Below are 26,471 nucleotides of genomic sequence, written 5' to 3'. Positions count from 1 at the left end.
TAATTCTTGCCATGTTGGTATTGCAGGGAGCATGAGAAGAAGGTTTGCTGCTTGGGCTTGACATCATTGCTGAGTCTTCCTGCTGATCAAATGCATGCAGCTGCCTTTGAGGGCATTTTTTAAAGGCCATTCTTGACCTCCTTGTATGCAAGCAAGGAGCAACTTGCTGGTAAGTAACCATTTTATTTTATTTTATTTTATTTTTTTATTCTATGTTTTTCCCATACTGGTTTTTCTATTTGTTTCATTTGCATTTTAGATGGTATATTCTGATTATTCTCTTAATGTTTGATATCATTTTCTACCTTCTATATCTTCAGAAGCTGCAAAGGGAGAGGAAGCTGAAGATGAGGCTGAGATGGATGGATTTCGAAGTGATGACGATGACGATGAGTCTGATAGAGAAATGGCAGATGATGACAAGGATGGAGATGAAGCTGACAGCCTAAAGCTCCAAAAGTTGGCAGCAAAGGTAACAGAATTAAGAGACAAATTGTATCATACCCATCTAAGCATCTTGTTCCTGCTTGTTTTCTGTTCATTTCCTTTGTGAAATTAACATCCATCTCTATATGCTGTAACTTTGTGGTTTTCAGGTCTGTTATCTGAATTTCCTGCCTGTTCTTGATTATTTTGTGTCCTAAATTCTTTTCTGCCCATCTGGTTTTCCCCACATTTTTGGGTTCTTTTTCCTTTGTCATTTTAAAAATGATTTTCAGAGTTATTTTTTTTAACATTTACATTCTTGATATGATTTTTCCTGAGGTTTGTTCAGTCTTATCTTTAATATTTTAACTCAGCATGGACATAAATTATAATTCTATGAGCAGTATACTATTGAGGAAAAGGTGATTGAAGAGCTTATAAGAATCTTGCACTTGATGCTTTGGTTATCCAGCAAGGAAGGCTGGCAGAGCAAAAGGTAAGGTTTCTCTCATGGTTTTGCTATTTTTGATATATAGCTGTAATCCGTAATAACTAATTTGGATCCTTAGCTTGACTCAGTGCAGCTGTAAGGATGAGCTACTGCAGATGGTGAGATTTGGTGCTGAGATGGTTTTCAGTTCCAAGGATAGCACAATCACAGATGAAGATATAGATAGGATCATTGCTGAAGGAGATGAGGCTACAGCTGAACTTAATGTCAAGATGAAGAAGTTTACAGAAGATGCCCCCCCCTCTAGGGTAATCTAGATCTCATTTTATGCAGCTGCTGATATTTTTGACTTTAATGATGAAAAGGTTAGTTGGTCTATGATCTTTTGTTTTTTTGAGGTTCTTTTTCTGATGCGGCCATTTCTGATATTTACTTGTTGCCGATGAAGAATGATAATAAGGTTGATTTTAAGAAGATTGAGCAAAAGCGCAAGTATGCTAATTGCCAGCTGACTAATAACATTATCTTTAAGAAGATTTCAAAATTTTCCTTCTTCCTCTTTTCGCCTTTCTCCTCATTTCATAATCTACTACTCTAACTCTATTTTTCTTTTCCTTTTCGTTCTAATATAACATTTATCAATTTCTTTCTTTTTATTCTATCCCCCCTTTCTCTCATCTTAATTTTCTTCTTCTCTTTCCCATCTTCCTTATTCGTTTCTCTCTTTCTTTCCTTCTTTTTCCTGCATGTTCTCCATCCTTTCTCACAAACCCACTCTAATTCCCATCCCTTCTCATTTTTTCTTTGTTGACCTTCTCACTCTCTCTCAAGAACTGACTCACGACGGGGAAGCCAATTTGGTATGTTTTGCTCCATCTGCATAGTATTCTACTGTTGTTTTGGGGGTTATGATTCTTATTACATTTTGCTAACTTCTCAGGGATCTGGTGACAAGCAGTCAGCTGTTCATGGTTCTGTTTCTGCTGTAATATCAGTTCTCAAGGATCCTGAAAGAAGCTGTCCTCACTTCAAGGTTTGCTCCACTCTGTGAATATCAACTTTGTTTATACAATTTGGTTTGCCTCAATTAAGTTTCACTGACAAAGCCAACTTAGTTTCACTGACTGCTGAGATTATTTAACGGGAGCATGCACCCCTTAGCCACCAAAAATAACTTCTCAGAAAACAGCCCAACAAACTGATGCTAAGAAGCACCAGACAGCTAAAGAAAGTAGCAAGTATGATCAGGAACCCCTATGCATTGAAGTCAGCAACCCAATCACAAGTGATAAGCATTTAATCCAGCTAGTGCATGAAGGTAGATATCTTTCTTTTACTTCCCATATTTGTCTTGTTTTGTTCTATATCTCTTTATTTTCGTGAGCTGGAATCTGTTTAATATGTTTCTTATCAATTATTGATTCACAGGAATGCAAATATTAAAATTACATCTGAAGCTCCAAATTTTGCTCAAGAAAATAAAGCTATAAAGAGGCAAAAACTTGAAGAGGGGAAAGCTAGACAGGTGGGTCATTTATTGACTAAAATTTTTTACCTTATTAAGTGTATCATTTTTCACATATTTTTAATCTGATCTCCTCAATTTGTTCTCACTTTTTTCTTAGATCCTTAGCATCAAACCCTCACTCTGTGCTTGTATATAATATGTTATGGAGTTTTCTCTACTAAAGTCTCCTGTTTTCTTTGTAGCGGCTATGTCGATCAACGGCTACTGAATTTCAATGCCAAGGTATTACATTCATATAATACAACAGTGTGCTGCAATAAAAAAAGGAAGAAATAATGCTAACTTTATTACTCAAAAATATTTCCCTGATTTATTATAACTTGGCGTTATGAATTTCTTGCTTGCAGTGGAATGTTCTCCATCGATTCCCAGAATTATTACTGGAATGGATGTTTCCCATGGCATTTTCAGGAAGTCATTCTTTTCACATAGATAGTATAACCAGCCTGTCACAGTATGTGAAGCCACTATTGACTAACTGATTTATTTGAAAAGCTTTTTAATGGAGAGATGGTTATTTTATTAATTTCAGCTTTGTGTTGTCTCTTCTGTTCTTTTATGCTTTGAAATAAATCTTGAATGCCTGTATATATAGGATTTCACAATTGGTCTGATTCTCAATTCTATAATATGGGCACCAATGCACTGGAATTTGCATAATAAGCCTTAACTTTTGAGCCATGTTGTTGATAGGAAGAAGTGACTCCTGACGGGGAAGCCAAGTTGGTATGTTTTGATCCATCTGCATAGTATTCTACTGTTGTTTTGGGGGTTATGATCTTATTACATTTCGCTAACTTCTCAGGGATCATGTAAGAAGCTGTCCTCACTCCAAGGTTTGCTCCACTCTGTGAATATCTACTTCGTTTATACTTTTGGTTTGCCTCAATTAAGTTTCACTGACAAAGCCAAAGTAGTTTCACTGACTGCTGAGATTATTGAACGGGAGCATGCACCCTTCAGCCACCAAAAATAACTTCTCAGAAAACAGCCCAACGAACAGATGCTAATTGCTAAGAAACACCAGACAGCTAAACAATAGCAAGTATGATCTCAAACCCCTCTGCATTGAAGTCAAAATCTGAATCACAAGTGAAAAGCATTAATCCAGCTAGTGCAAGAAGGTCGATATCTCTCTTTTAGTTTCCATATTTGTCTAGTTTTGTTCTATATCTCTTTATCTTTTGTGCTGGAATCTGTGTAATATGTTTCTTATCAATTATTGATTCACAGGAATACATATGAAAATTACATCTGAAATTTCAAATTCTGCTCAAGAAAATCAAGCTATAAAGAGGCAAAAACTTGAAGAGTGGAAAGCTAAACAGGTGAGTCATTTATTGACTAAAATTTTTTACCTTATTAAGTGTATCATTTTTGACATATTTTTAATCTGATCTCCTCAATTTGTTCTCACTTTTGCTTATGTCCTTAGCATCAAACCCCAACTTTAATCCATAAAACAAGAACTGGGAAATCTACCAGCAACTTGTACACTTCAACTGCAAAAACACATACAGAAGACAGAAAGGTTAGTATGCATTTTTATGTCTTGCATTTCATTTATGGACATTAATTTTCTGAATCTAATACATGGTGAAAATCTCATTTTCAGATTTATGTTCGTGAACCAGCAGCCCCATTTATTTCAATGGCAGAAATGATGAAGAAGTTCGAATCTAGTACAAGGGAGATGTCAATACCATGCATGAATTTTTCCATGTCACATGTAACTTGCTTAAAAGTTTTATTATTTTTCTAGTACGTTTTCTTTAAAAATTTGAACTATTTTTCAGGATGGTATGACTGGATCAGTGCAGAGGAAGCCTAAGATTGCACTGACAAGGCCTAAGGAACCTGAACTTGAAACAGCTCAACATTACTGTCCAGTAAAACTTAAGAGTTCAGCTGAGTTGGAAGAAGAAATGATGGCAAAAATTCCCAAGTTTAAGGCTCTCCCTCTAAATAAGAAGGTACCTCCATTTTAAGTGACCGCATTATTTTACTGAGTTTATACATCTTGCCTTAGTTTAAGAGACTGCTTTAGTATTCATGTCCTTTTTGTTAACTCCATGTGTTAATTTCCCTTTTGTTGAAAGTGTTCTTTATTGCAGCTTCGAAACCTTTCCCTTCTCCTCGGAACCTTTTCAGCTTATCCCGATAATGGATGTTGCCGTCGATTGGAAGAAAACTCTGGCTGGTATTCACGGATTGACAGCGTGCGTTTTCTTTCGTATGCTTTATTTTGATCTTTTTCTCCCTCCCTCTGCGTGCTTGTATATAATATGTTATGGAGTTTTTCCCTGCTAAAGTCTCCTGTTTTCTTTGTAGCGGCTATGTTGACCAACGTCTACTGAAAATCAATGCCAAGGTATTCCATTCATATAATTCAACAATGTTTTGCAACAGGTGTTATTAATCTCATCCTTCCTTCTCTTTCAATCTCTTATTCGTGTTGTTATTTTTATACTTTCTACCCCTTTCCCTCATCTACACTCCCTTCTCATTTGTACGTGTTTATCTTTCTCATGGTTTGAGGTATTTATTTTTCCCCCTCTTGTCCTCATATTCATGCTCTTTCTTCATTTCCCTGATTTATTATAACTTGGTGGTATGAATTTCTTGCTTGCAGTGGAGTATTCTCCATCGATAATTCGAAGGGATGTTGCCATGGCATTTTCAGGTAATTCATTCTTTTCACACAAATGGTATAACCAGCCTGTCACAGTATGTGAAGCAACTATTACTAACTGATTTATATGAAATGCTTTTTAATGGAGAGATGGTTAATTTATTAATTTCAGCTTTGTGTTTGCCTTTGTGAATTTGTCTCTGTTATTTTCTGCTTTGATATAAATCTTGAATGCCTGTATATATAGGATTTCACAATTGGTCTGACTCTTAATTCTGTAATATGGGCACCAATCTACTGGAATTTGCATAATAAGCCTGAACTTTTTAGCCATGTATAAGGATTGTTGATAGGAAGAAGTGACTCCTGACGGAGAAGCCAATTTGGCATGTTTTGCTCCATTTGCATAGTATTCTACTGTTGTTTTGGGGGTTATGATTCTTATTACATTTCGCTAACTTCTCAGGGTTCTGGTGATAAGCAGTCAGCTGTTCACGGTTCTGTTTCTGCTGTAATATCACTTCTCAAGGATCCTGTAAGAAGCTGTCCTCACTTCATGGTTTGCTCCACTCTGTGAATATCAACTTTGTTTATAGAATTTTGTTTGCCTCAATTAAGCTCCACTCTGGCCTGGAGTTGCAACCTTGGTGGTGGCTTCGTCTCTTCTCACTATGGATCTGGTATTCACTGATTTAGATTTGATATTGTGCCTTTTCTTTCTTATGTTTAATTTTGATCTTTTTTTTTCCCTTCACTCTGTGTACTTGTATATAATATGTTTTGGAGTTTTTCTCTGCTAAAGTCTCTTGTTTTCTTTGTAGCGGCTATGTTGACCAACGGCTACTGAAAATATCAATTGCAACCTTGGTGGTGGCTTCGTCTCTTCTCACTATGGATCTGGTTTTCACTGATTTAGATTTGAGAGTGTGCCTTTTCTTTCTTATGTTTAATTTTGATCTTCTTTTTTTCCCCTCACTCTGTGCGCTTGTATATAATATGTTATGGAATTTTTCTCTACTAAAGTCTCCTATTTTCTTTGTAGCAGCTACGTCGACCAACAACCACTGAAAATATCAGTTGCAACCTTGGTGGTGGTTTCGTCTCTTCTCTCTATGGATCTGGTATTCACTGATTGAGATTTGAGAGTGTGCCTTTTCTTTCTTATGTTCAATTTTGATCTTTTTTTCCCCTCACTCTGTGTGCTTGTATATAATATGTTATGGAGTTTTTCTCTACTAAAGTCACTTGTTTTCTTTGTAAGTGGCTATGTCGACCAACGGCTACTGAATATCAATGCCAAGGTATTACATTCATATAATACAACAGCGTGCTGCAATAAAAAAAAGAAAGAAATAACGATAACTTTTTTACTCAAAAATATTTCCCTGATTAATTATAACTTGGCGTTATGAATTTCTTGCTTGCAGTGGAATGTTCTCCATGGATTCCCAGAATTATAACTGGAATGGATGTTTCCCAAGGCATTTTCAGGAATTCATTCTTTTCACACAAATAGTATAACCAGCCTGTCACAGTATGTGAAGCCACTATTGACTAATTGATTTATTTGAAAAGCTTTTTAATGGAGAGATGGTTATTTTATTAATTTCAGCTTTGTGTTGTCTCTTCTGTTCTTTTATGCTTTGAAATAAATCTTGAATGCCTGTATATATAGGATTTCACAATTGGTCTGATTCTCAATTCTATAATATGGGCACCAATGCACTGGAATTTGCATAATAAGCCTTAACTTTTGAGCCATGTTGTTGATAGGAAGAAGTGACTCCTGACGGGGAAGCCAAGTTGGTATGTTTTGATCCATCTGCATAGTATTCTACTGTTGTTTTGGGGGTTATGATCTTATTACATTTCGCTAACTTCTCATGGATCCTGTAAGAAGCTTTCCTCACTCCAAGGTTTGCTCCACTCTGTGAATATCATCTTCGTTTATACTTTTGGTTTGCCTCATTTAAGTTTCACTGACAAAGCCAAAGTAGTTTCACTGACTGCTGAGATTATTGAACGGGAGCATGCACCCCTCAGCCACCAAAAATAACTTCTCAGAAAACAGCCCAACGAACAGATGCTAATTGCTAAGAAACACCAGAGTGCCAGACAGCTAAACAATAGCAAGTATGATCTCAAACCCCTCTGCATTGAAGTCAAAATCTGAATCAAAAGTGAAAAGCATTAATCCAGCTAGTGCAAGAAGGTCGATATCTCTCTTTTAGTTTCCATATTTGTCCAGTTTTGTTCTATATCTCTTTATCTTTTGTGCTGGAATCTGTGTAATATGTTTCTTATCAATTATTGTTTCACAGGAATACATATGAAAAGTACATCTGAAATTTCCAATTTTGCTCAAGAAAATCAAGCTATAAAGAGGCAAAAACTTGAAGAGGGGAAAGCTAGACAGGTGAGTCATTTATTGACTAAAATTTTTTACCTTATTAAGTGTATCATTTTTGACATATTTTTAATCTGATCTCCTCAATTTGTTCTCACTTTTGCTTATGTCCTTAGCATCAAACCCCAAACTTTGCTCCATAAAAACAAGACCTGGGAAATCTACCAGCAACTTGTATACTTCAACTGCTAAAACACGGACAGAAGACAGAAAGGTTAGTATGCATTTTTATGTCTTGCACATTTCATTTATGGACATTAATTTCTGAATCTAATACGTGGTGAAAATTTCTATTTCCGATTTGTGTTCGAGAACCAGAAGCCCCATTTATTTCAATGGCAGAAATGATGAAGAAGTTCGAATCTAGTACAAGGGAGACCATGTCACATGTAACTTGTTTAAAAGTTTTTTGTTTATTTTTCTAGTACGTTTTCTTTAAAAATTTGAACTGTTTTTCAGGATGGTATGGCTGGATCAGTGCAGAGGAAACCTAAGATTGCACTGACAATGCCTAAGGAACCTGAACTTGAAACAGCTCAACGTTACCGTCCAGTAAAACTTAAGAGCTCAGCTGAGTTGGAAGAAGAAATGATGGCAATAATTCCCAAGTTTAAGGCTCGCCCTCTAAATAAGAAGGTACCTCCATTTTAAGTGACCGCATTATTTTCCTGAGTTTATACATCTTGCCTTAGTTTAAGAGACTGCTTTAGTATTCATGTCCTTTTTGTTAACTCCATGTGTTAATTTCCCTTTTGTTGAAAGTGTTCTTTATTGCAGCTTCGAAACCTTTCCCTTCTCCTCGGAACCTTTTCAGCTTATCCCGATAATGGATGTTGCCGTCGATTGGAAGAAAACTCTGGCTGGTATTCACGGATTGACAGCGTGCGTTTTCTTTCGTATGTTTTATTTTGATCCTTTTCTCCCTCCCTCTGCGTGCTTGTATATAATATGTTATGGAGTTTTTCCCTGCTAAAGTCTCCTGTTTTCTTTGTAGCGGCTATGTTGACCAACGTCTACTGAAAATCAATGCCAAGGTATTCCATTCATATAATTCAACAATGTTTTGCAACAGGTGTTATTAATCTCATCCTTCCTTCTCTTTCAATCTCTTATTCGTGTTGTTATTTTTATACTTTCTACCCCTTTCCCTCATCTACACTCCCTTCTCATTTGTACGTGTTTATCTTTCTCATGGTTTGAGGTGTTATTTTTCCCCCTCTTGTCCTCATATTCATGCTCTTTCTTCATTTCCCTGATTTATTATAACTTGGTGGTATGAATTTCTTGCTTGCAGTGGAGTATTCTCCATCGATAATTGGAATGTTTCCCATGGCATTTTTAGGTAATTCATTCTTTTCACACAAATGGTATAACCAGTCTATCACAGTATGTGAAGCCACTATTACTAACTGATTTTTATGAAATGGTTTTTAATGGAGAGATAGTTAATTTATTAAATTCAGCTTTGTGTTTGCCTTTGTGAATTTGTCTCTGTTCTTTTATGCTTTGAAATGAATCTTGAATGCCTGTATATATAGGATTTCACAATTGGTCTGATTCTTAATTCTGTAATATGGGCACCAATCCACTGCAATTTGCATAATAAGCCTTAACTTTTGAGCCATGTATAAGTATTGTTGATACGAAGAACTGACTTCTGACGGGGAAGCCACTTTGGCATGTTTTGCTCCATCTGCATAGTATTCTACTGTTGTTTTGGGGTTTATGATTCTTATTACATTTCGCTAACTTCTCAGGGATCTGGTGACAAGCGGACAACTGTTAACGGTTCTATTTCTGCTGTAATATCAGTTCTCAAGGATCCTGTAAGAAGCTGTCCTCACTTCAAGGTTTGCTCCACTCTGTGAATATCAACTTCGTTTATACAATTTGGTTTGCCTCAATTAAGTTTCATTGACAAAGCCAACTTAGTTTCACTGACTTCTGAGATTATTTAACGTGAGCATGCACCCCTCAGCCACCAAAAATAACTTCTCAGTTAACAGCCCAACAAACCGATGCTAAGAAGCACCAGACAGCTAAAGAAAGTAGCAAGTATGATCAGGAACCCCTATGCATTGAAGTCAGCAACCCAATCACAAGTGATAAGCATTTAATCCAGCTAGTGCATGAAGGTAGATATCTTTCTTTTACTTCCCATATTTGTCTTGTTTTGTTCTATATCTCTTTATTTTCGTGAGCTGGAATCTGTGTAATATGTTTCTTATCAATTATTGATTCACAGGAATGCAAATATTAAAATTACATCTGAAGCTCCAAATTTTGCTCAAGAAAATAAAGCTATAAAGAGGCAAAAACTTGAAGAGGGGAAAGCTAGACAGGTGGGTCATTTATTGACTAAAATTTTTTACCTTATTAAGTGTATCATTTTTCACATATTTTTAATCTGATCTCCTCAATTTGTTCTCACTTTTGCTTGGATTCTTAGCATCAAACCCCAAGAAGGTAGATATCTTTCTTTTACTTCCCATAGTTGCATTCTTTTGTTCTATACCTCTTTATTTTGGTGAGTTGAAATCTGTGTAATATGTTTCATATCAATTATTGATTCACAGGAACGCAAATATTAAAATTACATCTGAAACTCCAAATTTTGCTCAAGAAAATCAAGCTATAAAGAGGCAAAAACTTGAAGAGGGGAAAGGTAGACAGGTGGGTCATTTATTGACTAAAATTTTTTACCTTGTTAGGTGTTTTATTTTCCACATATTTTTAATCTGATCTCCTCAATTTGTTCTAACTTTTGCTTAGATCCTTAGCATCGAACCCCAAACTTTGCTCCATAAAACAAGACCTGGGAAATCTACCAGCGACTTGTACACTTCAACTGCTAAAACACGTACAGAAGACAGAAAGGTTAATATGCACTTTTAAGTCTTGCATTTCATTTATGGACATTAATTTTCTGAATTTAATACATGGTGAAAATCTCTATTTCAGATTTATGTTCGTGAACCAGCAGCCCCATTTCTTTCAATGGCAGAAATGATGAAGAAGTTCGAATCTAGTACAAGGGAGATGTCAATGCCATGAATGAATTGTTCCAGGTCACATGTAACTTGCTTAAAAGTTTTATTATTTTTCTAGTATGTTTTCTTTAAAAATTTGAACTATTTTTCAGGATGGTATGGCTAGATCAGTGCAGAGGACGCCTAAGATTGCACTGACAAGGCCTAAGGAACCTGAACTTGAAACAGCTCAACGTTACTGTCCAGTAAAACTTAAGAGCTCAGCTGTGAGTTGGAAGAAGAAATGATGGCAAAAATTCCCAAGTTTAAGGCTCGCCGTTTAAATTAGAAGGTGCCTCCACTTTAAGTGACCGCATTATTTTCCTGAGTTTATACATCTTGCCCTAGTTTAAGAGACTGCTTTATTATTCATGTGCCTCTTTGTTTACTCCATGTGTTAATTTCCCTTTTGTTGAAAGTGTTCTTTGTTGCAGCTTCGAAACCTTTCCCTTCTCCCTCGGAACCTTTTCAGCTTATCCCGATAATGGATGTTGTCGTCGATTGGAAGAAAACTCTGGCTGGTATTCACGGATTGACAGCGTGCGCTTTCTTTCTTATGTTTTATTTTGATCTTTTTCTCCCTCCCTCTGCGTGCTTGTATATAATATGTTATGGAGTTTTTCCCTGCTAAAGTCTCCTGTTTTCTTTGTAGCGGCTATGTTGACCAACGTCTACTGAAAATCAATGCCAAGGTATTCCATTCATATAATTCAACAGTGCTCTGCAACAGGTATTATTGATCTCCTCCTTCCTTCTCTTTCAATCTCTTATTCGTGTTGTTATTTTTATGCTTTCAACCCCTTTTCCTCATCTACACTCCGTTCTCATTTGTACGTGTTTATCTTTCTCATGGTGTGAGGTGTTATTCTTCCCCCTCTTGTCCTCATATTCATGCCCTTTCTTCATTTCCCTGATTTATTATAACTTGGTGGTATGAATTTCTGGCTTACAGTGGAGTATTCTCCATCGATAATTGGAAGGGATATTTCCAAGGCATTTTCAGAGAATTCATTCTTTTCACACAAATGGTATAACCAGCCTGTCAAAGTATGTGAAGCCACTATTACTAACTGATTTATATGGAATGCTTTTTAATGGATTGATGGTTAATTTATTAATTTCAGCTTTGTATTTGCCTTTGTGAATTTTTCTCTATTCTTTTTTGCTTTGAAATAAATCTTGAATGTCTGTATATATAGGATTTCACAATTGGTCTTATTCTTAATTCTGTAATATGGGGTGAAATTTGCATAATAAGCCTTAACTTTTTAGCCATGTATAAGGATTGTTGATAGGAAGAAGAGACTCCTGACGGGGAAGCCAATTTGGCATGTTTTGCTCCATCTGCATTGTATTCTACTGTTGTTTTGGGGGTTATGATTCTGATTACATTTCGCTAATTTCTCAGGGATCTGGTGACAAGCAGTCAGCTGATTTAGATTTGATATTGTGCCTTTTCTTTCTTATGTTTAATTTTGATCTTTTTTTTTCCCTTCACTCTGTGTGTTTGTTTATAATATGTTATGGAGTTTTTCTCTGCTAAAGTCTCTTGTTTTCTTTGTAGCGGCTATGTTGACCAACGGCTACTGAAAATATCAATTGCAACCTTGGTGGTGGCTTCGTCTCTTCTCACTATGGATCTGGTATTTACTGCTTTAGATTTGAGAGTGTGCCTTTTCTTTCTTATGTTTAATTTTGATCTTTTTTTCCCTTCACTCTGTGCGCTTGTATATAATATGTTATGGAATTTTTCTCTACTTAAGTCTCCTGTTTTCTTTGTAGTGGCTATGTTGACCAACGGCTACTGAAAATATCAGTTGCAACCTGGGTGGTGGTTTTGTCTGTTCTCTCTATGGATCTGGTATTCACTGATTGAGATTTGAGAGTGTGCCTTTTCTTTGTTATTGAGATTGTTATGGAGTTTTTCTCTACTAAAGTCTCCTGTTTTCTTTGTAGCGGCTATGTCGATCAACGGCTACTGAATATCAATGCCAAGGTATTACATTCATATAATACAACAGTGTGCAGCAATTAAAAAAAAAAAAGAGAGAGAGAGAAATAATGCTAACTTTATTACTCAAAAATATTTCCCTGATTTATTATAACTTGGCGTTATGAATTTCTTGCTTGCAGTGGAATGTTCACCATGGATTCCCAGAATTATAACTGGAATGGATGTTTCCCATGGCATTTTCAGGAATTCATTCTTTTCACACAGATAGTATAACCAGCCTGTCACAGTATGTGAAGCCACTATTGACTAACTGATTTATTTGAAAAGCTTTTTAATGGAGAGATGGTTATTTTATTAATTTCAGCTTTGTGTTGTCTCTTCTGTTCTTTTATGCTTTGAAATAAATCTTGAATGCCTGTATATATTGGATTTCACAATTGGTCTGATTCTGAATTCTATAATATGGGCACCAATGCACTGGAATTTGCATAATAATCCATAACTTTTGAGCCATGTTGTTGATAGGAAGAAGTTACTCCTGACGGGGAAGCCCAACGAACAGATGCTAATTGCTAAGAAACACCAGATAGCTAAACAATAGCAAGTATGATCTCAAACCCCTCTGCATTGAAGTCAAAATCTGAATCACAAGTGAAAAGCATTAATCCAGCTAGTGCAAGAAGGTCGATATCTCTCTTTTAGTTTCCATATTTGTCTAGTTTTGTTCTATATCTCTTTATCTTTTGTGCTGGAATCTGTGTAATATGTTTCTTATCAATTATTGATTCACAGGAATACATATGAAAATTACATCTGAAATTTCAAATTCTGCTCAAGAAAATCAAGCTATAAAGAGGCAAAAACTTGAAGAGTGGAAAGCTAAACAGGTGAGTCATTTATTGACTAAAATTTTTTACCTTATTAAGTGTATCATTTTTGACATATTTTTAATCTGATCTCCTCAATTTGTTCTCACTTTTGCTTATGTCCTTAGCATCAAACCCCAACTTTAATCCATAAAACAAGAACTGGGAAATCTACCAGCAACTTGTACACTTCAACTGCAAAAACACTTACAGAAGACAGAAAGGTTAGTATGCATTTTTATGTCTTGCATTTCATTTATGGACATTAATTTCTGAATCTAAAACGTGGTGAAAATTTTCTATTTCAGATTTGTGTTCGAGAACCAGCAGCCCCATTTATTTCAATGGCAGAAATGATGAAGAAGTTCGAATCTAGTACAAGGGAGATGTCAATGCCACGCTTGAATTGTTCCATGTCACATATAAATACAAATAACTTGCTTAAAAGTTCTATTAATTTTCTAGTACATTTTCTTTAAAAATTTAAACTATTTTTCAGGATGGTATGGCTGGAATCAGTGCAGAGGAATCCTAAGCTTACACTGACAAGGCCCAAGGAACCTGAACTAGAAACAGCTCAACGTTACCGTCCAGTAAAACTTAAGAGCTCAGCTGAGTTGGAATAAGAAATGATGGCAAAATTCCCCAAGTTTAAGGCTCGCCCTCTAAATAAGAAGGTACCTCCATTTTGAGTTATTTTCCTGAGTGTATACATATATTGCCTTAGTTTAAGAATCTGCTTTAGTATTCATGTGCTTTTTGTTTATTCCATGTTTTAATTTCACTTTTGTTAAGAGTGTTCTTTATTGCCGCTTTGAAACCTTTCCCTTCTCCCTCAGAACCTTTTCAGCTTATTCCATCTCTTATTCCGTCTTGTTATTTTTTTCTGCTTTTTATCCCTCATACTTCCCTTCTCATCTGTGCGTGTTTATCTTTCTCTTTTTTTCCTTTTTTCTTCATTGTTTGTTTTATTCGTTGTCTTCTACTTCAAAATTTTCATTATTCCTCATTTCGCCTTTCTCCTCATTTCATAATCTACTACTCTAACTCTCTTTTTCTTCTCCTTTTCGTTCTAATATTTATCATGTTCTTTCTTTTTATTCTATCCCCCCTTTTTTTGTTCTTAATTTTCTTCTGTTTCCCATCTTCCTTAATCGTTTCTCTCTTTCTTTCCTTTTTTTTTTTCCTTCATGTTCTCCATCCTTTCTTACTCTCACCCACTCTAATTCCCATCCCTTCTCGTTTTTTCTTTGTTGACCTTCTCCCTCTCTCTCTCTATCTTTGTCTATATATATATATATATATATATATATATATATATATATTTATATATATCCTTCTCCATCCTTTCCTAGAATAATTCTCATACTTCTTTTCCCTTCCTCTCATGTTCTCATAATTTTTATAATTCTCTCTTTCTATTATTATCCTCGTCACCTTTCTTTATCTTCTTTTAGGTCATTCCTTAATTGTTATCTATTCATCCTTTTTATCCCTATTTTTTCCTTCCACCTATCTTCCCATTCCATTTTTCTTTATCTACACTTTCTTCTTCTCATCTTTCTCTTTTTTTATTATGCATTATTCTCTATGTCTTCCTTCTTTTTTCTTCTTTTCCTTATATTTTTTCTTCTTTTTGTTTTCCCCTTCTATTTTTACATCTTTTCCCCTTTTATATTAATTTTTATCCTCTCCTTCTTTCCCATTCTCCAAAGTCTCTTCGTCTTTTTATTAATCCTCCCTTTCCTTCTCCTTCCATCTCTTATTTGCCTTGTTATTTTTCAGCTTTCTACCTCTTGTCCAAATCTAAATTCCATTCTAGTTGTGCATGTTTATCTTTCTCATGGTGTGAGGTATTATTTTTCTCCATCTTGTCCCCGTATTCATTCTCTTTCTTCATTTGTCTTCATGTTCTTCATCCTTTCTTAAAATAATTCTCATACTTTTTTTCCCTTTATTACTCTTATAATAATTCTTTTTATTATTATTCTCATCCTCCTTCTTTATCTTCTTTTTGTTCATTCTTTATTAATCTTCCCATCTTTTTCATCATTTCACCCCTATTTTTCTTCCTTCCACCTATCTTCCATTTCATTCTTCTTTGTCTACTACTATTTTTTCTTCTCCTTTTTCTCTTTTTCACCTATCTTTCTCTCTATTTTGACACTCATTCTTCATTTTCCATATTCCTTCAACTTCTCTTTTTATGTCTTTTTCTTCCTATATTTCTTATTGCTCTTTCTCCTCGTTTTTTTAACCTACTGCTGCTCTCTTTTTCTTCTCCTCCTTGTCCTTGTATTAATTTTCTTTCTTACTTCTTTATCTTCTTCCTTTTCTTCTTCTTCTTCTCTTTCTCATCTTGCTCTCATTTTCTTCTTTTTTTTCCTTCTTTTTCTTTCATGTTCTCCATCCTTTCCTAAAATAATTCTCATACTTCTTTTCCCTTCCTCTCATGTTCTCATAATTTTTATAATTCTCTCTTTCTATTATTATCTCCGTCACCTTTCTTTATCTTCTTTTAGTTCATTCCTTAATTGTTATCTATTCATCCTTTTAATCCCTATTTTTATCTTCCACCTATCTTCCCATTTCATTTTTCTTTATCTACACTTTCTTCTTCTCATCTTTCTCTTTTTTATTAGGCATTATTCTCTATGTCTTCCTTCTTTTTTCTTCTTTTTCTTATATTTTTTCTTCTTTTTGTTTTTCCTTCTATTTTTCCACCTTTTCCCCTTTTATCTTTAATTTTTATCCTCTTCTTTCCTTCTCATTCTCCAAAGTCTCTTCGTCTTTTTATTAATCTTTCCTTTCTTTCTCCTTCCATTTCTTATTTGTCTTGTTATTTTTCAGCTTTCTACCTCTTGTCCTCATCCAAATTCCCTTCTAGTTGTGCATGTTTATCTTTCTCATGGTGTGAGAGGGGTATTATTTTTCTCTCTCTTGTCCCCATATTCATTCTCTTTCTTCTTTTGTCTTCATGTTCTCCATCCTTTCTTAAAATAATTCTCATACTTTTTTCCCCTACATTACTCTTATAATTCTTTTTATTATTATTCTCATCCTCCTTTATCTTCTTTTAGTTCATTCTTTATTAATCTTTTCATCTTTTTCATCATTTCACCCCTGTTTTTCTTCCGTCCACCTATCTTCCATTTCATTCTTCTTGTCTACTACTATTTTTTCTTCTCCTTTTTTCGGCAATTTATATCCTACACCACGTCGCGCGTTGCACTATGTGCCCAGATGCAAAACGACGTCGTTTTAATTTTTTTTTTTTTTTTTGAAATTTCCCGCCCCAGTGAATGGTAGTGTCTTTCTTTAAAAAAAAAAAACCCGATGTTCAAGAATGTACATAATGTTATACTAGAATGCACATATTGTTATACATGAATGTACATAATTATATAACAAAATATACATACTCTTTTTAAAAGATAATACACATAATCTAACATAATACATAATAAACATAAACTTTTAACATAATACACATCAACTCTTAACATAATACACACAAATTTTCTGATTCGGATGTACATAATTGTATAAAAAGAATGTACATAATTGTATAAAAAATACACATAACTGTATGAATCAATACACATAACATTGTGAACAAATACACATAACGTTGTGAACAAATACACATAATCTCAGCAACTTCCTACCGCGCCTCCCAACACTACCCCAAAACGACGTCGTTTTGGGAGGCGTGCGGCGCACAGTGCTATGTGCGCCGTGGTGTAGGATATAACGATTGCCTTTTTTCTCTTTTTCGTTCACATTATTGTATATCCTGACTCTTTCTTAATCTTCTCATCTTCTTCATCATTTCACCCCTATTTTTCTTCCTTCCACCTATCTTCCATTTCATTCTTCTTGTCTACTGCTATTTTTTCTTCTCCTTTTTTCACTTTTTCGTTCACATTATTGTATATCCTGACTCTTTCTTAATCTTCTCATCTTCTTCATCATTTTACCCCTATTTTTCTTCCTTCCACCTATCTTCCATTTCATTCTTCTTTATCTACTACTATTTTTTCTTCTCCTTTTTTCTCTTTTTCGTTCACATTATTGTATATCCTAACTCTTTCGTATTTTCTTCCTATTTTTTCTTCTTTTCCTTTTCCCCTCTTATTATTCTATATATATTTGATCTTTGATTTTTTTTCACCACTTTTCCCTCATTCTCCAAATTTTCTTAACTCAAATCATCTTCGTCTTTTTATTTCTCTTCCCTTTCCTTCTCCTTCCATCTCTTATTCCGTCCTGTTATTTTTTTACTTTTATCTCTCATCTAACTTCTCTTCTCATTTGTGTGTGTTTATCTCTCTTTTCATTTTGACCCTCGTTTCTCTTTCTCTCGTTTTTTTCTTTTTCTTCATCGTCTCACTTTTCATTATCTTTTACTTCAAAATTTTAATTATTCATCTTTTCACCTCTCTACCCATTTCTCTTTTTCTTTTCCTTTTTGTTCTAATACATCATGTTGTTTCTTTTTATTTTACCCTGCCTTTCTCTCTTCTTAATTTTTATCATCTCTTTTCCTTCTTATTGTCCAAACTCATTTTCTCACTCTCTCGTCTTTTTTTTTTCTCTTTCCTTCCTTTCTCCTTTTATCCTCATCCTTTTGCTTTCTCTCTCTTATCCTCATCCACCTTTTTATTTTTCTTCTCTTTATTCTTTTCATTAAAGTGTAATTTTTATCATTTTCTACGTTTTGACCCTCGTTCTTCATTTTTCATATTCCTTCATCTTCTCTTTTCTCCTTTTCTACTGCTACTCTTTTTTTCTTCTCTTTCTTGTTCTCATATTCATTCTCTTTTTTCTTATTATATCCCATCTTTCTCTTCTTCCTTTTCTTCTTCTTCTCTTTCTCATCTCACTCACATTTTCTCTCTAATTTTCTTCATTTTTCCCTTCATGTAGTTCATTCCTTATTGTTATCTACTCATCCTTTTCATCATTTCACCCATATTTTTCCTTTTGCCTCCCATTTCATTCTTCTTTATTTCTTTATTATTCCTCTGGATGAGTGCTTTTTGATTCATGAATTTGGACTTCTCTGTGGTAGGTCATGGTAATAACGATAGTAATCTTGGATGTTTACTGTATACAACTATTGTCTGTTGTTTGAATTTCATTGCCTGCCTGTTCTTGATTATTTTGTGTCCTAAATTCTTTTCTGTCCATTTGGTTTTTCCCACATTTTTGGGTTTTTTTTAGTTTTTAATATGTTTTTTTTGTGTGTTTTTAAGTGTTCTTTATAGTTTTTAAAAATGATTTTCACCGTTTTGAAGTGTTATTTTTAATTTTTAAAATATTTTTCAGTAATGAATTTGAATTAATGCTTTTGGTAGTAATCTTTGATTTTCAGTGGTTTGAAGTATTCTTTTTAGTTTTAAAATGCTTTTCAAGTCTTCTTTTTAGATTTAAAATTTATTTTCAAGTGTTCTTTAGTTTATAAAAATGATTATATAGTTTTCTCTTTTGTTTTAAAATGATTCTCAATTTTAAAAAAGGATACACCCGAATATGTGCCTAAAGTTGTTGACATTCTTGCTCAATTCTTTGGAGCATGTAATTTTTCTGTTTCATAACCTATGAATTATTGCTTGCCTAAAGTTGTTGACATTCTTGCTCAATTCCTTAGACTTTAGTTGAAAATGTGGAGCGCGATGCTGTACAGACGGCTCTTATCATAGAGCTGAGAGCAGTTTGTAATATGTAAATCATTCCGTGAGGTGGTTGTGGAGCGGTGGCCAAACCTAGATTTGAGGTTTAGGAGGGGGGCTTTGGTAGGTTTTTAACATATGTAAAAGTCTTCTCCTTCAATAAATACCCAATCACCTTTTTGTGTTTTGGTGTCTGTTCTTTTGTCCAACTCGTGTCAGTGACCTGATAGATACAGGACATATTTAGTGTTTGGCCATTCGCAGAACTTTAATTTTGTGTACCACATTATTTATTTTCCCTCCATTGTAGGGGAAATCTGCATCTTATGTTCTCCCACCCCCCCCTCCCCCCCCCCCCCCCCCCCCCAATCCAAAGCAAAGGAGAAAAATGGCGGCTAAAGATTTGGTTTTGCTGTGTTTGGTGGTGATTTTAGGCTCCGCTCAGCTCATTCATTGGTGGTGGTTTTGCTGAGGTATTCAAGTTCTTAACTTTTTTCCTTTTCTTGCTTTCCTTTTCCCCTATCACCTATAATAGGTTAGATTCTAAAAACACAGCAGATGTGGGAGGGCCTTATACAGAAGACTAATGATGGAGGCTTGGATGTTATTGATACCTATGTGTTCTGCAACCTCCATGAACCTTCACCTGGCAATGTATTAGCATGGTTTTCTTGCATATTTTTGTGCTTTTGTTAGTTCTTCATTTCCACCTTTGCCTGAACTAATGTGGTTTATTTTCTTCTTTTTTTTTTAGTCTGATTTTGTGTGAGAAATGATTTAGTTAAATTCATAAAGCTAATCCTGTGGGTTATGTGCAAGTTTATATGCAACAAACTGTTCTTTTTTTGTTCTTCTTTAGCCTAAGTGCCTAACTGTTGGCTTTTCCAGAAATATTTGAAGTTTTATGAAAAATATCTTTTGGTCAAAATATTTGTGTTTGTGCATTGACTCCATTGAAATGTTCTGACAAAAGGCTATTCTTTGTTTTGACTTTTTAGAACAGATAAATAATTGCAACGGATTTTATTGCGATAATTTCACCCCAATCAAAATAACAAACCCACATTATGGACCGAGGTATGGAGTGGCTGGTAATTCCTCTATATACCGTTGATTACTAATGTTTCACATTTCTGGTATCTTAAGTGAAGTCACTTTCCTCGGAGGCCCAATTCACCATCGACCAGTTGAAGATTTGGCCTTTGAAGTTGCCCAATTCATCCAAAAAGGAGGTTCCTTTGTGAATTATTACATGGTCAGTGACATTTATTAAAGTTTGTCCATTTATTATCTCACTGACCTGTAATAGAATTAGCTCCCTAAAGATGTTAGGCACTGTGTTCGAGAAAATTGTGTATTAATCCTGAACGATAAATTTGGTACAACAATGAATTTTTCTCTGCTACTGTTCTTTACAGAATGAGGACCTTATTCCTGAAATTGCTAACATGTTCTGTTTTCCTTTCTCTCGATAGTATCATGGAGGAACCAATTTTGGAAGTACGGCGGGAGGCCGTTTCCTGACTACCAGCTATGATTATGATGCTCCTATTGATGAATATGGTAAGAGTACTGAGATAATTCCTCTAAGCTTATTTCTTTGAATGCTTGTTTCTATTTGTCACTTTCGATTTTCCATTTTAACCAATCACATTTTCTTTCTTGGTAAATAGGTTTTGCTTAGCCAGCCAAAGTTATGACCATTTGATGGAACTTCATAAGGCGATTAAGTTAAGTGAGAGAGCTTTAGTTAATGCAGATCCGACTGTTACGCCGTTTGAAAACTATGAACAGGTCATTTCTATTTCCAAGTGATTCCTGAGAAAGTGTTGGCTATATGGTAATATGCTTTTTGTCATCAAGTCACCATCTGCACCTACCCCCCCTCCCCGTTGCCGGAAAGATGGCACGATAAAATGTTAGCTCTATTTTTTTGCTTCAGCTGTCTATCAAAGAAAAGTTTCTGCTGGGAACCCTCAGCCAAATTGGTCTGACTTTTGACTTGATAACCACAAGGTTACAAATTCAATTCTTAGCAGGAGCGGCCTGTATTGGCCTTCTTGGTTTGAGTTGGTTAGCTATTACCCTCAGGTACTAGTTGCGTGTTTCCCTCGTCACTTTAAAAAAAAAAAATAAAGTTTCTGCTGATGTAGAGTTAACATGTGTTTTATTCACGTGTTCTAGGCACATGTATTTTATTCCATGTCTGGTGGCTGTGCGTTTTTTCTCGCAAATTTCCATTTGAATTCACCTGCCACTAGGGGTGTAAATGAGCCGAGCAGCTCGTGAGCGGTTCGTTTGGTAATCGAGCTCGAGCCGAGCTTAGATATTCTAGGCTCGTGGCTCGTCTAGCCGCTCGCATATAATATAATATATATATATATATATATATATATATATATATATATATATATATATATATATATATATAATAATGATATAATAATAATAATAATAATAATAATAATAATAATAATATATAAATAACAATTAGAAATTAAAATTTTAAACTCAAAATCCCTAAAGATTTCTATTATTTATGTATGGATAAAACAAAGTAGTTTGAATTTTAAACCAAAAGCATTAAATATGTCAAAATCGAGCTCGAACTCAAACTCAAGATCGAGCTCGAACTCGAACTCAAGATCGAGCTCGAACTCGAACTCAAGATCGAGCTCGAGTTCGAACTCGAGCAATCGAGCTGCTCGAGCCGAGCTCGAGCAGCCCGAAAATTACCGAGCTCGAGCTCGAGCATCAGTTCTCAAGCTCGATCGAGCTCGAATTAACGAGCACGAGCTCAAGCCTATCCAGGCTCGAGCTCGGCTCGGCTCGTTTACACCCCTACCTGCCACAGTGACATTCAATCAGAGGCACTATGAACTGCCACCTTGGTCAATTTGTATTCTTTCAGATTGCAAAACTGCTGTCTTTAATTGTTGGCCTTTACTCACACATCTTAGGTCTTTTATGAGAACAATATCTATTTTCCCTCTATACAGTTGCTATACCTTCCATGTTTATATCGGGATACTAACATTCTCATTGAAACTTCTAATATCTGATTTTCGTCTCAGAAATAAATGGTTCTGAGAAAGAATGAAGAAATAAACTTTACATATATTGAGTGCTTGTTGTATATGCATTTCACCATCTGGTGGCTCATTATTTTTAGTTTTAAAAATGATTTTATCAAGGATTCTTTTTAGTTTTAAAAATGATTTTTAAAGTATTTCTTTTATTTTTTTAAAATAATTTTCATGTATTCTTTTTAGTTTTAAAATGATTTTCAAGCGTTCTTTTTAGTTTTAAAAATGATTTTCAAGTGTGCTCTCTAGTTTTAAAAATGGTTTTCAAGTGTGCTATTGTTTAAAAATGATTTTCAAGTATTCTTTTTGTTTTAAAAATGATTTTTAAGTGTTCTTTAGTTTAGCAAAGATTTTCAAGTATTCTTTTTTTAAAATGATTTTCAAGTGTTCTCTTGTTTAAAAATGATTTTAAAGTGTGGTCTTTACTCTTTAGTATAAAAAAAGATTTTGAAGTGTTCTTTAGTTTTAAAAATGATTTTCAATTTTAAAAAATGAAAAACACCGGAATATGTGCCTAAAGTTGTTGATATTCTTGCTCAATTCCTTGGAGCAGGTAATTTTCTGTTTCATAACCTATGAATTATTGCTTGCCTAAAGATGATGTTCTTGCTCAATGTACATTAATACCTCTATTCTTGTTCACTTTGACTTGCTTTGCCTCTCAATGCAAGGGTTTGTCTAGAAAATTGTCCAAATGATGAAGAATGAAAGGCTGTTTCAGTCACGGGGTGATCCCATCATTCTCTCTCAGATAAGGTTTCCATATTTAGCGTAATTTGATTGCTACCAAATTTACATTTCCGGGATTAATAGGATGGGATAAACATCATTCTCTATCAGGTAAGGTTTCCATATTTAGCGTAATTTGGTTGCTACCAAATTTACATTCCCGGGATTTAATAGGATGAGATAAAATGATAAATGTCAAGAATTCTTTTAACAAATCCCGGTGGATTCTAGATTGAGCTAGGGAATGCAGAGAGAGATCTTGACAGAGCAAATTATGATGTTCTTTAACATATAGTTCAGTCATTATAAACAATTTGGAACTGTGTCCACCTTGCAAGGTGGACCCGGTTCCACAGCATAACGATTGTCTTGATAGAGATAAGATATTAAGCAATCGTTATATCCTACACCACGGTGCGCGTAGCACTGTGCGTCGCACGCCTCCCAAAACGACGTCGTTTTGGGAAGCGCGGTAGGAAGTTGCTGTGATTATGTATTTGTTCACACAATTATGTGTATTGGTTCACACAATTATGTGTATTTGTTCATACAGTTATGTACATTTTTTATACAATTATGTACACTCTTTTTATACAATTATGTAATCCGAATCAGAAAATTTGTGTGTATTATGTTAAGAGTTGATGTGTATTATGTTAAAAGTTGATGTGTATTATGTTAAAAGTTTATGTTTATTATGTATTATGTTAGATTATGTGTATTATCTTTTAAAAAGAGTATGTATATTTTGTTATATAATTATGTACATTCATGTATACAATTATGTGTATTCTAGTATAACATTATGTATATTTTTGAACATCGGGTTTTTTTTAAAGAAAAAATTACTGCCATTCACTGGGGCGGGAAATTTCAAAAAAAAATAAAAAATAAAAATTAAAACGACGTCGTTTTGCATCTGGGCGCACAGTGCAATGCGCGCCATGGTGTAGGATATAAATTGCCGATATTAAGGCAAGAAAAAATGTGTTTTGGACCTTAGAAAAAAATATAAAATGGACTATGTCTTAACTTCTTATTTAAAAATGGTGTTTGGGCTTCAGAAAAAATTGATTCGTATCTTAACAACTTAATTACTCATTATATATATATATATATATATATATATATATATATATATATATATATATATATATATATATATATATATATATATATCAATTTAATTAAATATTTCAAATAGATTAGTTGAAATACAATGTTAATTAAATTTATAGTTTTTTGCTATATATTTTTAATATTTTTAATATTAGGCTAAATTAATGTTGTACCACGCACGACTACGGTGGATATGCATTGGACGTGTTTCTTTTCATCTTTTTTTTTAAATAAAAAAATCATATTAAATATCATTAATTATTGATTGCTATGATTATGCTATATTGTGATATATATGAGTAATAATAGCAATAGGAAAAAGGTTACAGCCATGGCATGTTTCGAATTTGGCTCATGTTTCCTTGATGCCTTTGTCACCTTCTTTGCCGCAACATTCGTAAACTTTTTCACAGCCCAATTGGTGGTATTCAGATATGTCGACGCGTCGCTACGACCCTTGGTTTCTGTTCTGGGTCATCTTTATTCTATCATTTTTTTTTCTTTGTACTATGTTTACAGAAACCAGATGCACGCAGCTCTATACTAGCCCAAAGACTTGTGTCAACACCCCAGCAAATCCATTATTATTTACGTTTGTTTGTGTTTTTTAAGGTTATAGTTTCTCGATCTTGATTTCATGCTCAACATAAGCAATCGTTATATCGTGCACTAGGGCGCACAATAAATGATATCATTTTGGTGCATTGTCAAAAAAAATTCTTTGTTTCAAATACACAAACTCATAACAGAATACACAGAAACTCATATCTGAATACACATAATCTAACATGATACATAATACACAGAAACTCTTAACTGAATATACAGAAATTCTTAATTGAATATACAGAAATTCTTAACTAACTAAATATACAGAAACTCTTAACTGAATACATAAAAACTCATAACATAAACACAGAAACTTTTAACTGAATACACATAATGGGATTTGGGACGTTTGGACGGACGCAGTGACATTAACAATTGAAATACGCGCGTTTTGTGCATGGGCACATATTGCTATGTGCATCGTGATGCATGATATAAATTGCCCGACATAAGCTGTTAAGGCATAATCATGAGCGTGGCCATGGGTCTATTATGGAGAACAATTTGAATTGTTTGTGTAATAAATCTCAGGATTATTGGTTTTGTGATTGATTAGGTTGTTAGTGGATGCAAAATATAAAATACAGAAATGCGGTATGTTTTATTCCATGGAAATAAAATTGACATATTGAGTTGTAAGTTTATGGACTCCACTACACCTCACCATAGATGTACAAGGTAAGGGTGAACATTTTAATTCGGGTTATATTTGAAACGAGTTGAGTCAAACAGTTAGATTTTAATTTATTATTAAATAAAAATCAATTGGTTGTATATTTTATAAATTGAATGGTTTCGGTTTAGATTTTTAATTACTTGTATCAAAAAAGCGATTCACTAATAAATTTTTTCTTTTGTAGTTAGTAGAGAGTTGAGGTTGGAGTGTAAGGATAAGTTGAGTGAGAAATGGATAGTTTCTTCTTCTTCATTGCTTACCCCTCTTGGATTGTGTGGCAAATTGATCAAGTTGGTGACTTGGGCAATTGCTGTACAAGTAGGAAGCATGAATAAATATTTATCAGGAATTTTACTTTTGAGTCAACTACAGCCAAGTTGGTAGGGCAGTTGATTTGATAAGTTCAACTGGTAATTGTCTATTGGTCTAGTTTACCTCCTTGTATAATCTTTTGCCGGCTAAAATCTCAACTTCATATTATGCACACTTTCAAATAGCAACTGCAAACTTTCTCATAAATCAAAAGATATTTTTGCTTTCTTTTTTTTTTTTTTTTTTTTTTTTTTTTTTTTTTACTTCAAGTGTGTTCTTTTATCAAATCAATTATTATGGAACATGTGATTTACCTCATCCACCCCATATGTGATTTACCTCATCCACCGCCTAAGAAAACAGAGAGTTAAAGCAAAGTAGAGATCCATATGCATCGAGGTAATAGGATTAGGTTCAAGGCTTCCTCCCCACGGTTTTGACTACCAACTATTTTAATTGCAACATCTACAGTTGACCTTGTACTCTCCAAGATACCTGATTCTAGGATTAATCATCTATTCATTGATCCAAGGGTCTACCTTGTCCGGCAAGAATAAACTGTGATTTGACTTCTCTAAGTACCTATAAATAGCCTAACCAAGTTGTCTGATAACACAAACAGAAAGAGTTGAAACAAGAAGGGCCAAAAATGGAGTCAAAAATGCATTTCGCAGAGAGACAGATGAAGAGCAACATGCAAAAGTTGTACTCATACGCATTCTTGGGAATGCTTGCATATTTCACAATGAGGTTATGCGTACCTGGCCATCCATGGAAGATAGAGCAAATAATGAGAAATCAACTTCGGGATGCCTTTGTTACCTCGGCTGTTAAGTTTCTCAACTTCTTCGTTGCCAAATTAGTCGTGTTCAGATACGTTGCGCCCCTGCAACCAATGCTTTCTGTTAAGTCGTGGCTATTCTGGATCGTCTTCACTCTCTCGGTTTCTACTTTGTACTCTTGAGTTTTCAT

At 34.4% G+C, this 26,471-nt stretch overlaps 2 protein-coding genes and 1 long non-coding RNA gene across 6 annotated transcripts; all 3 read left to right on the top strand.

Moving 5' to 3' along the window:
• Positions 1 to 325: 325 nt before the first annotated feature.
• On the top strand, positions 326 to 9,409 carry LOC109181460 (protein TPX2-like). The gene is made up of 19 exons (XM_019331234.1): positions 326 to 472; positions 831 to 922; positions 1,006 to 1,242; positions 1,709 to 1,737; positions 1,818 to 2,195; positions 2,306 to 2,402; positions 2,588 to 2,627; positions 2,753 to 2,859; positions 3,099 to 3,131; positions 3,211 to 3,241; positions 3,323 to 3,529; positions 3,639 to 3,733; positions 3,841 to 3,936; positions 4,021 to 4,134; positions 7,904 to 8,080; positions 8,207 to 8,340; positions 8,439 to 8,516; positions 8,739 to 8,786; positions 9,202 to 9,409. Exons 12-19 carry the CDS (start codon positions 3,647 to 3,649, stop codon positions 9,248 to 9,250), a joined length of 783 nt encoding a protein of 260 aa, XP_019186779.1. The 5' UTR covers positions 326 to 472; positions 831 to 922; positions 1,006 to 1,242; positions 1,709 to 1,737; positions 1,818 to 2,195; positions 2,306 to 2,402; positions 2,588 to 2,627; positions 2,753 to 2,859; positions 3,099 to 3,131; positions 3,211 to 3,241; positions 3,323 to 3,529; positions 3,639 to 3,646; the 3' UTR covers positions 9,251 to 9,409.
• Positions 5,523 to 5,937, top strand: LOC109181466. The gene is made up of 3 exons (XR_002054204.1): positions 5,523 to 5,572; positions 5,656 to 5,717; positions 5,859 to 5,937. It is a non-coding gene; the product is annotated as an uncharacterized LOC109181466 (long non-coding RNA).
• Positions 6,144 to 20,946, top strand: LOC109181462 (beta-galactosidase 3-like). Of its 4 annotated transcripts, none has more exons than XM_019331237.1 (15): positions 6,144 to 6,158; positions 12,038 to 12,116; positions 12,256 to 12,334; positions 12,430 to 12,469; positions 12,607 to 12,713; positions 12,953 to 13,110; positions 13,220 to 13,314; positions 13,422 to 13,517; positions 13,602 to 13,970; positions 19,403 to 19,441; positions 19,527 to 19,622; positions 19,972 to 20,045; positions 20,115 to 20,223; positions 20,444 to 20,531; positions 20,642 to 20,946. In XM_019331237.1, the coding sequence occupies exons 9-15, from the start codon at positions 13,923 to 13,925 to the stop codon at positions 20,650 to 20,652; spliced, it is 465 nt and encodes a 154-aa protein (XP_019186782.1). In that variant the 5' UTR covers positions 6,144 to 6,158; positions 12,038 to 12,116; positions 12,256 to 12,334; positions 12,430 to 12,469; positions 12,607 to 12,713; positions 12,953 to 13,110; positions 13,220 to 13,314; positions 13,422 to 13,517; positions 13,602 to 13,922; the 3' UTR covers positions 20,653 to 20,946. The 4 variants fall into 4 exon arrangements, 3 of the variants coding, with proteins under 3 accessions (XP_019186782.1, XP_019186784.1, XP_019186783.1); XM_019331238.1 differs by lacking the exon at positions 6,144 to 6,158 and adding an exon at positions 8,797 to 8,811; XM_019331239.1 differs by lacking the exons at positions 6,144 to 6,158; positions 12,038 to 12,116; positions 12,256 to 12,334; ... (1 more) ...; positions 12,607 to 12,713; positions 12,953 to 13,110 and adding an exon at positions 6,990 to 7,249.
• The last annotated feature ends 5,525 nt before the right edge of the window (positions 20,947 to 26,471 follow it).

This window comes from Ipomoea nil, unplaced genomic scaffold (genome assembly GCF_001879475.1).
Source record: "Ipomoea nil cultivar Tokyo-kokei standard unplaced genomic scaffold, Asagao_1.1 scaffold1043, whole genome shotgun sequence".
NCBI classification, from domain to species: Eukaryota; Viridiplantae; Streptophyta; class Magnoliopsida; order Solanales; family Convolvulaceae; genus Ipomoea; species Ipomoea nil.
This window is presented reverse-complemented; position numbering and strand designations above follow the sequence as displayed.